Raw genomic sequence first — 11419 nt, 5'->3', positions numbered from 1 at the left:
ATACATTAATTTTTACAACAATAATATTATGTTAAAAGACTAAGAAAATTGTGCTATTAAAAATAAAAGTATGAACGTTTAAAAATTTAAGAACATAAAAATTCATATAACTATACAGTAAGCAAAATTATTTTTAAAAATACCAATTAGTACAAAAACCAAAATAAAGAAACTTAAATATTAATATTACACAATTAGGGTAGCAGTAAGTTTGATAATTTTATTCGAAATATGAAAGACAAGATAGATAATTGGGATAAATAAAATGTCATTTATAAAATTGATTCATTGAATAACACATTATTAATTGTAAAAATTTCAAATTTCAGCACTATTTTTTCACATATGGAAAATGGGTAAAAATCCAAAATGTCAACCGCTAATATGTGAAAAAACAATATAATACATGAAAAGAAATGGAAGCTTAATCTAACTACCCCAATTGGGAGTTAAAATTCCTACAAAATTTGATAGATTAATATTACAAATGTTAAGAAATATCGGACTTTTTTTGTTTCTATTTAACTAATGAAAAAATTTTCACATAATATCCCATTGGCACAGAATTTCATAAGTCGATACATTTTCATCTAATCACTAAGTGATAAAGGGAGATTAAACATACCTATTAAACAGATCACTAGGATAGATTCTAGATCAAAATAAGATCTTGTACTAAGAGAAACCTATTCACTATGGCTACTTCCATTTCCAAGATTGACTAAGGATTATGAAACATTTAACTTTGACAAATGAATATCTTATCATTATTTTAATCAATATCACAGGGCAAATTCTAACAGGAGATTGCAAAATATTATTAACTTTATTCATTTTAATTAATACAACTAATCTATCACATAGGTTTTGGACCAAATACACTCATCAATAGAACATGTCTGAGCTTCAATAATAATTTAAATTGTATCCTAAACTGCTTAAGTTGATAATTACCAAGGTAAGTAACGTTTTTATCATAGATAAAAATATTATGAGGAAGACATTTATTTTATAACTGGAAACAGACTACTTCATACTTATTTATTCTCTTTATTATTAGTTTTTAGTTGGAAATACTATACTATTAAGTTATGTTAAAAGCAGATTTTCAGAAAAATCTACACCAGTGATCTCAAACCTCATCCCTAGACCTTGTGCACCCTCTGTGACATCCCATGTGTAAGTACTGACAGACAAAAACAAATATACCAGAGTTATACAAAATATGAAGTATGCCCTAGACATGTGATGATGTGACTAATCACTACATTAAGTGAAGACAAATCAATTATGTTAAGATCTATTTGGAAAGCACCATAATATTATAATAAAATAAGTGATGCCTATAAAAATTAACAATTTTTATATTATTAAAAACTTGTTCAATAATACAATTGCTTAAAAATGGAGGGAATTCCCAATAAATATATATATTTATTTTTTTTTTAGAAACTATTTCTCGAGTTTTAGAAATTTTGTTAGGACATTTTTTATGTGGTATTACTCCAGCACACAAAAATTTACAACACATAAAAACTGAAATTAAAAGAAATAATATTTTGAATAAAATATATAAGATATATCATCAATATATAAGAAAGTAAGTATATGAAGGATATAATAAAAGTTCAAAAAAATCTCAATATACTTCTTGAATTATTTTATATTATTAAAAATAATTGATAAAAAAGATTACAACACTGCACACTATTTCATATGGTTTATTGTTTTTATGGTTTATTTAAAGCATTTTGTTTTAATAGTGGTAGCAGTTATTATCAGTAATTCTTGATTTATTTAATTTTTTTTTGTTTTTGCAATGAGGCAAAAGAAAATACAAAACAAATTTACTTAATATGTCCTTCTGGTATTAAAAAAAAAAATAAAATGGTTTTGGAATCATACGTTTAAACCCTTACATTAGATAGTAGCATTGGATTTTTATCTTTACTAGAGTAACTAATGTAAGTCAATTTTATAAAATAACAGAAAAGAAATATTTATACTAAAAGAGTTGGTATTTATAAACTTAGTAAAAAACCGAATACACTACTCTTTTTGTTTTTAAATCTAAGTTTCTGAGTTGAGTATTCAAAAATACCACACTAAAATTTTTAGATATTTAATTCTGATGAGAAGAAGAGTATACTTATAAAACGTTCAGACAACCTATAACTTTCTAAAACTTTTAAGTAACAAATAACATTGATATAAAAAATTAAAGATGTCTTTAATCTTTACAAACTATTTTGCTTCAACAGAGATATTACAAACATAAATAGTAAAAAATTGGAAGTAAATTTTGATCTTACATATCAAGATCAAAGATGTATACCATAAAGATCTGGAATTTGATAAAAGCAATTAAAAAGTGCTTCTTTTGCAATAAAAATGAAATATAAATAGATTAATGAATCAAGAAGATAAAATTGAATGTTTTTAATATAGCATAATCTTTATGCTAGTTAATAATTTTTACTGTAAATAAGCAAGCAGTTTGCACAAGGGTAAATACGTTTTCAATTAACCAGGTTAACTGCTAAGGATAAAAAAATAGCCAATTTTACTTCTAAAAGAGGACATTTAATTTAATCTCATCCAAATGAAACATATACCGAACTTGGCCAATTGAATTTTGTATTTTCTTTTACCAGCTGAGTGTTTTTTAAAATTAATGATCGAAAAATAAATTTTTTAAAATATTCTAAATATGACATTAAATAATAAATTAGCATTTATCTAAGAATAGCTTAACATATGAAATAAAGTTTTTGCTCATTTAACGTCTCTCAAAATTTATCATCTCAAAATAATTTTTTATCCAGATTTCGTTTCCTTTAACTTTTGTTTAATTTACTTAAATATCATTAAAAAACGGTTTACAAAATTCCGTTCCCAGTTACCTACTGATAAGGGTTCAGTGGCTTACAATGTAGGCAATTCAACCTCATTATGAAGACTGATTACCAGGCTGATGCAAGACATCCAGCTATAAACTCGATATTTATTTATTTTTTCTTCTTTCTTTTTATCAAATTATTTTTCCAATATAAGTCAATTGTTGTTAAATTAATTCTATAAATATTATTTGTTTTGGTTTGTGGCTATTGTTATTTATTTTCCATAATTGTTAATAGTAATAGATAATTTAAGTTTCATAAATAGTTAAGGGTATTTTTTACATGAGACTATTCTCTCCCATTCAACAAATTAAAAAAAAATTGATTTTTTTTTTTATTTATGAGAATTATTTACTTTTCTTTATGCTAGTTAATTGAAGTTTTACTGCATAATTGTTGTTTAAAATTTTGAATAGCGTTAGTTTCATTAGAGTGCGAGGTGGCACAGAGGTAAGGCGCTGTGCTACTAACTCTAAGGACCCGGGTTTAAATCTGGCAATGGCAAATAATTATTTATTCTGTTACTGTAGCCGTGAGTAACCCTGTGGGTTCTGGAGCCCTCCTGGGGTTTTATAAAGTGGGGAAAAATCTCGTGGTTGAGTATGATTTTGAAAAATCACCTCCGTGTATAACCATTGTTCTAAAAACAGTATTTCCTTACAAAGTACTCAACCCCTGACCCTTCATAAAGGTGGTTCACATTTTTAGTTTCATTAATTTCTATAATTACTGTAAAATAAATTAATTACAAACAACATTAAATAGACATATCATTCATTGCTTAAGCTGTGATGCATCATAACTAAGAAAAAGAAATATTTCCCGTTAAAAAATTAAAATTAATGCTTCATTTTAGAGACATCTCAGAAGAATTCTCTAATACAGAAAAAATATATATAGGTATCCTACAACACAATGGTTAAGAAGGGATATCTCTAGAATGATGCCTAATTGAAATTGATTTTTTTTTTTTTTGGTTTAAGGAATTATCATCCCTTAAGATATACAGTTAAGGTAACAAATTATAACAATATTATCCAGTCTGAATCTGTAACTATGGTAACCAAATGATATATAATGAGTGGTTGCTAATGGACCCTAATAATACTTTACATTCAAACAATGTTATTTTTGACTAGGTTACAAAATTACACTTCTATATATACAATATCATTCTATTTAAATATACATAAAGTCAGCACCTGAAAGACTAGTTATGGGTGATAAGGAGCCAGCTAATTATTAAGAATAAACAGAAATGTAAATAATATAAAAATGATTCAAGCCAAAATACTTTAAAAGCTAGAATAGAGACCAAGACCAGGAAACATTTGTCCAGCAATGCTGACATATATATACCCTGAAGCAACCCTGTATTTTTTAAAGAAAATAGCAAATCAATAAAAACTTGCCATTTCTGAAAACGCTATTTTGGATATTTGTAAAATCAAATGAATTGAATACGAAAGAGGAAAGTCTGTTAGTTAATATTAGGTTGTATCAAATGAAGTGTCAGTTTTGAAGGGAATGACAATAAAATTTTAGTAAATGCAATAATGACTAACTAATTAGAGAATTTTAATTTAAAGCCAATACTTGTTCAAAACTGATGATCATCCAAATTGAAATTAGTTGGTTCTCACCAATGAACCTTCGGTCAAGCGCAACTAATCTGAGATGAAATACCTAGTTTTTGGAAAGAAAACCTGAAAAAGGGTTAGGATTCTTCCTAATTCCACATTATCCAAGTCATACAAGCAAAAAATTAAAATTTCTAATGCCTTGTGTACATTAGATAGTGACTTTATAATCTACTGGATGTGTAGCACCCGATTATTCAAGTATTTTTGATTTATTAAAGTTTTAATTTTTTCATAATTAATTTTTATTTACTTAAAATAATCATGTTTCTATTTGTAATTCAATAGTATTTACTATTATATAATCTATAATTTGTCCGTTTCTAACTTATTTGTTAGCTTTTAATTTATTTATTTGTTTTTAACTTTATTACAGCTTCTACTATTTTACATTAATTTAGTCCTACATTTTCATTTATTCGTAACTTAATTTTTTTATTACTTATTTTTTTAATGTGCGCTTATAGGAAGTATTAACATATACTTCCATCCAGAGTCCATTTACTTAAATAAAACCTGTATAATAAATTAGATATTTATGACTCATCACCAGAAAAGGGAAATATGAGATATTCGAGAGTCGGTATATACTGTTAAGAACAAAACAGAAAGGGGGAAAAAATAGAAAAAGCAATAAAAAGTTAAATTAAAAATGTAATGTAATTAAATGTAATGCAACTTAGTTATAAAAAAGAACACTGCTTTGTGTTGAAAAAATTGTATCTTGGTTAATTTGTTTAAGTTAGTGTTTATATTATATCATATATGATTGATTAGTAAAATGTTTACTATGGTAACCTAATGTATTTGGGCAGCATTCCTTATTAATAAATAAAGCATTTTTCTCTCTTTCTTTGGGTGAGATGAATAGCACCCAATCATATTCTATAAATATTTTTTATGAGGATTATTCAGACGATTGTATAAAAGAAATACTTTAAAATGCAAATTCATATTTTTATAAAGTAAAATAGTTAATTTGTTAATTTTTCCCATAACTCTAAGCTGACATTTATCTTTTAACCTTAAAGAAGAGTTATACCAAAACATGACAGAACTTATATTGCGCCTGACTGATGGTTAAAGAAGATCTCATATTGTTTTACAAAAAGCTAATTGTACAAAAAAATGATTAAGCAATAAAAAATATCTTACATGAATTTATATTTCCTTAATGATTTTAAGTTTTTTTGCTAAAATTCTAAAGTTCATAGTAAGGTTTTAGAAGACAAGAAGCATCGTATTTTCTTTTTAATTAAAAAAATGGACATTTCTAATGATACGACCAGGTAGAATAAATATTGTAACATATTATCCATCCAAAGAAACAGAAATTATTTTATGTTTTTGTTTCATTTTAATAAATAAATGCGAACAATCTATCAACTTTCTTATGAAGTATTCATACAATATTTACAGGTTTAAAAGAAAGATAGATTCAAAAATAAATAGCAAAGTATACAAAAATTTAATATGCTTCAATAATTATAAATTTAAATAAATACTTTACATACTTGTGTGCTTATCTCATCTTAATTACAAAACTATAAGGCTCGTCTCGATTTTTCAAAAATTTATCATTTTTTTTTTTAATACCTTATTGTTTCATGTTACAGGATGTAAAACATGTATTGTCCCAATTTTCAAATATATACAAATGCATTCTGGGATAATCATTTTACTAACATACGCACCTCCATATTATAAACCACTTTATTAATCTTTTTTTGGCTTGAGCATTTTACAAGAAAATTAAAACTTAGAATTGAATTACATAAACTAACATAAATGGACATAATACACCTGGCTTAGCACATATAAATTAAAAATATTATAAATCTTTAAAAATGTAAAAATAATATAAAAAATATACACATAAATTAACTATAATATCATATAATAACTATCCTTGAATTAATTATACTTAATATTTAAGAAAAACAGAATAAATTAATATTTACTTAATCTACTGGCATAAAGGAATGTTTCAATCCAAACGTAAAGAAAAAGAATATTATTTAAATCATGAAATACTGGTTAACAATGTTCAATGTAATAAAAATATAAATGCTTAACTATTACTAAAATCATAAGGAACTTATCTCAAATCAATATAATAGACTCTATACAGTTGGGACACCTCCAATCTGTCCCAATAAGACAGAGTATCCGAATAAAAACACAAAAAAAACAACACTTATTTGCTCCAAAAATAATTATAGAATTTTTATTTAGATGATTAATGAGGATTCAACTTTGTTAAAAGTTAAATAGGTAGAAATTTAAAAATAATACTCCAATAAATAAACAAAATTGTATCAATGTAGTAACTAAAAGGGAAGATGACGTACAAAATATGATTATTTGCATGTCCCACACCTCTCAACAAGTTGTTTTGATTTCAAGGAAATGAAAAAAAAACTGAATGAATTGCCCATCAGGAGGAATATTTTAAGCAATAATAGCGATTCTGATGTTTTTATGTTTTAATATTACTCTAAATTAATGATTATATTATAAAAATTTTCAAAAGTATTACCAAATGGGAAAAATATATATATATTTTTTTCAAGTTCTACTTTCATTATTACTTATTGCAATGAGCAATTTGTCTTCTAGTTGTACGGACAAAATTTTTGGTTTATGAAAAAATATGTCTCAGGAACCATTAGATATAAAGATGTCTGCTAACGCTCAAATTGATTTTTTTCACCGGGCTCTTGCACTAACTAATATGACTGGGATTTATTGTGCAGGGCTGACTATAGGAGAGGTTAAGTCAATTTACAATTGATAAACCCTAATTTATAAAAATCGAAAGGTGAAAGACATATTAGAAAACAGTGATTTATAAAAAAAACTATGTTCCAATTCATTTTTATGATCAGACAAAATCTTTTCTGAGAAACAAATACTCTTTTCATTAATAAACATTAATGTTAGAGAGAATCATGCAATGAATTAAAACCATTCAAAAAGAAGCATTTTCAAGTTATAAGTTGTAATATTTGACAACAAATATCATTTAAACAATATATTAACCAGTTTATATAATTAAATCAGGGCCAGTCTTTAAATAGAATGTATTATTTAGAAATAGAGTTGAACCTCTTTAGTACCCTTCTGTAATCTAGTAATTCTTTGGTTCAACAAGTTTTAATTTAATACCATGGATAGTCAGTTTATATTTTATTATTTAAAAATCTTTACAGTGCATATTTACAAGTCATGATCACTGCAGCAAATGTGTTCATTACTTGCGCTCTTACATGAACTTAAATACTCACCACGTCCAATGGGATGAAAGAGGTTCAATTGTTATTATTATTTATTGTTATTATCAATATTATTTCAAGATAAAAATAAAATATTTGTAATTAACTAACATATATTAAGTTAAACTATTCAAGGATAGCCAAAAGTACATAAAACTGTTCAACAATACATATTAAAATGTTTAAAAATAAAATATTTAACAATTTAAATAGAATAAAAATTTGATTTTCTTGTATCTTTTTTCAAAAGATAAAAAAAAAAAAAAAAAAAAGCTACTATTTGGGTTTTTGACTATAAAATTTCATTGAGTTGAAATTAAGAGTAAAACAAGTTTAAGAAAAAATAAGGAACACATTAATTTCATTTAAAGTTCAATAAATATCCAAAAGAATAAATAAATATTCTTGAATTAAAATTACTTAGTTTAACGACTCACCGAAAAACTTTGGTAAACTTGCAGCAATTTCGCGAACAACATTTTTATCTTCATCAACTTGAGGTATTTCTTCGGTAAGGATATAACAGAAACGAGATTTTAATTCATCCAATCGATGTTCGAAAGCTAATGGGTCACAACTTGTAAGAACCAACTTACAGAGCTCTAAGTAGTTTGTACGTTTCTAAAACAGAAATCTCAATATAAATAACAATACATTTCAAATAAATTGAAAGATATGATTAGTAAATCAATTAATTGAACCTGGTCCTTAGGGGGAAGATCAGTAAGCTGCCTCACTATTATGTCAATAAGTACACGAACATCATTAGTGTAGAATAATTCAGCGGTGCAGGGATTTTCAAATAAATCCATCAAAAGTTTGAGTACAGAGTTGCAAGGTGATACAGGTGTTTTTAAATTAAGAACTGGATCAACTAAAATAAAAAATAACAATATATTATATGGAATGAAGATATTCTAGGTCAGCGGAAAAAGAAGAATTAAAATTAAATTACATTAAGGCCACAATATGCTATGACTAAATGTTATAGACAATCCATAATTGTATAGTTTATTAACATAAGTTCATCATCATGAAAAAATTCCTAGTTATAACTAGACAAGTTCATATATCTAGTTTTTGCCAGAAGCTGAATTGTAAATATTCAGCTATAATGTTTACTCCATGATATATAGTTCACTTTTAAAAATATGAGAATAATTAACTTACCTTCTCGGTTTATGAGCAGAAGAACCTTTTCTGTAAAATTTTTAGTAGCATGAACTTCTGAAACTGCTTGAATTGTGATGTTTGCAGGAGATTTAGGCTTAAATTGTAAATTATATGATAATATTAAGGATAACATGGTATCTCCGATTTCTGAATTAGCTTCCAATTCAATTACTTCCAATATCATTTTTATGAAATCTATTCCTAACTGATCTAAAAAAAAATAAAAATAAATCATTTGATAATGTGGATAAATAATTTAGTCAAAGAGAAAAAATGAAATATTACATTATGCATACCTAAATGTGTAATGGGCATTGCCTCACCAGACGAAAGAATCATGGCTAACAACATTGCAGGCTTGTGTAATTTCAGACTAGAATTTACATTACTCTGCATTTCCCTATTGTTACAATAAGTGAATTTAAAAAAAAAAAAAAAAAATGCTAGCTCAAGTTAAATATTCATAAATAAAATACTGTACAAAGGTCTCAGAATATATACCTGGCCAATTCCATAGGAAGCACAGAATTTAACAGCAAGCTTATAATGACCAAGTCTAAACAACACATTACAGCAAATGCTTGAATAAGAAGTTGTCTGATACTGGTTCGTTCCTCCATTTGATAATAATCAACTAACATTATAATATCCGAAAATTCATTTGTTTTAAGTACTCTTTTACAAATAATGGGGTCAGCATTGGTCTAGAAAAAATATGTAAATATATTTTAGGCAATAATGCTGAATCAAAAGAAATATTGAACCAAGATGTACTCACTAGTATAGAAGACAGATCTAAAATGGATTGCCTGATAGCAGCTTCATCGTCCCAAAGAGCCCATGAACGTTGCTGTGCATCATCCCGTGCCGCTGTGAGGTGTTTTAAAGCTTTTCTCATTAATATAGCATCTTGGGTTTTATCGATAAGACTTGAAGGAGGTTCTAAAGGAGATCGTAACTGGTCTAGGACCTTCTCTAATCCAGGAGAAGCTGCTGATGGAAGAACATCCAGTAAGCCTTCAGCGACAACTCCAACAGCAATACGAGAATCTTCATGACTTAATCCTGTCTGACACCTGACCTGCAACCAAAAGTTTTTCATTTCTTTTGTAACACTATCCAGGTATTTTAATGCTAACATAATCTTTAAATCTTACCATCTGTATTAATGAATAAACAGAATTAACAGTGACATTACAACCTTGAATTGAAACGGTGGAGTCAGGGACATTTCTTTCATTACTTGGAGTTATTTTTGTGTCTGATTGCGATACTCTCATCACAAGAGGGGAATGCTCTGGTACACTATTTGAAACTTTTATTTCCTAAAAATGATAAAAATAATTAAAAAGTGTTTTTATATAATCACGTTATTAACTGTCATAATAACAAAATTGATTTCATACAGATTGATTGGTTTGTGAATTAGGCAACGATTTTGATGAAGTTAATTTTTCTTTTACAGCAACTGGAGATTTATGTCTCCTATCAATAATTTCTTGTTTCTTCGATATTAGCTCTTTCATAGTTTCTAATTGCTTATCAGTTCCTCCTTCCTTGGAAATATCACAACTAAGATTTTCAATTGCATTGCTCAAAAATTCAATACATTTTCCTTTATTAACCTAAACAATAATTTGTTAATTTAAAAAATAATGTAAGATATTCAATCTAAACTAAAATTAAGATATTATAAAACTTACCAATGTTGTTGCAACGTAGTTGGAAGGAATGTATCCAACTTTCCCACTGGAATTAATTACATACCACCAATTCTTTTTAATATTGTTGTTTGAATGAAATATGAAATACTCATCTCTCTTAAAACTTAATGTCTGAGCTATAGTCGCTGTAAAATCATACATAGCTTGAAGCATTTCATATTCTAAAAAAAAAAGGACATTGTATCAATTCTTATCTTAAAAATCTGTACAGTTCAAACAATCATGTTCATTAAAGGAATCCCCTGAACTAGTTTTCTTGAGCAAACTTAAAAAAACTTATTTATAATAAAATACTGAAACTATCAAAGAATATACCTTCCTTTCTAATTTTATGATAATTGTCCATAATTAAAGCCCACGATAAAAATTTATGTAATCAGAAATCGAAGCAATTAATACTGATAGAAACCAACTAATGATATACTAAAATTAATGTAAGATGTCATTTTTTTTCAAATCAAACCAAAATTATCAAGTATTTATTTATGAATTGATAACAGTCCCATAAAGGCATTGATATAACAAGTTTCACTATTTTGAAATCACTTGAAACATTTTATTTTTAAAAGTACAGAAGAGTAGACAATAAAAAATATAAATGGCTTTAAATTTAATTTATGACAAAGAGAAATGACAAACTTTAGAATTTGTTCAAAACACGAAATATACACATGTTAAGATCGTTTTTATAAATACTTTTACATAAT

General features: G+C 26.2%; 1 protein-coding gene across 1 annotated transcript; it reads right to left on the bottom strand.

The window, feature by feature from the left end:
* Positions 1-8077: 8077 nt before the first annotated feature.
* Positions 8078-11323, bottom strand: LOC106679972 (NCK-interacting protein with SH3 domain). The gene is made up of 10 exons (XM_014419391.2): positions 11028-11323; positions 10692-10873; positions 10395-10613; positions 10146-10313; positions 9767-10069; positions 9490-9692; positions 9285-9388; positions 8986-9198; positions 8517-8689; positions 8078-8436 (listed from the first exon to the last, which is right to left on the bottom strand). Exons 1-10 carry the CDS (start codon positions 11056-11058, stop codon positions 8236-8238), a joined length of 1797 nt encoding a protein of 598 aa, XP_014274877.1. The 5' UTR covers positions 11059-11323; the 3' UTR covers positions 8078-8235.
* Positions 11324-11419: the final 96 nt, after the last annotated feature.

Source organism: Halyomorpha halys, unplaced genomic scaffold (assembly GCF_000696795.3).
Source record: "Halyomorpha halys isolate HHAL.00 unplaced genomic scaffold, Hhal_1.1 Scaffold237.1, whole genome shotgun sequence".
In the NCBI taxonomy this organism is placed as follows: domain Eukaryota; kingdom Metazoa; phylum Arthropoda; class Insecta; order Hemiptera; family Pentatomidae; genus Halyomorpha; species Halyomorpha halys.
The sequence above is the reverse complement of the archived record's forward strand: the minus strand, read 5'-3'. Positions and strand labels throughout refer to the sequence as shown.

Bases quoted from the DNA above. Each gene is read 5' to 3' on its own strand.
- LOC106679972 (XM_014419391.2), bottom strand. From the start codon at position 11,058: ATGGACAATTATCATAAAATTAGAAAGGAAG. The intron at 9,693-9,766 runs GTGAGTACATCT...TATTTTTTCTAG, and splicing joins TAGATCTGTCTTCTATACTA to ACCAATGCTGACCCCATTAT. The intron at 8,690-8,985 runs GTAAGTTAATTA...TTTTTATTTTAG, and splicing joins TCTGCTCATAAACCGAGAAG to TTGATCCAGTTCTTAATTTA.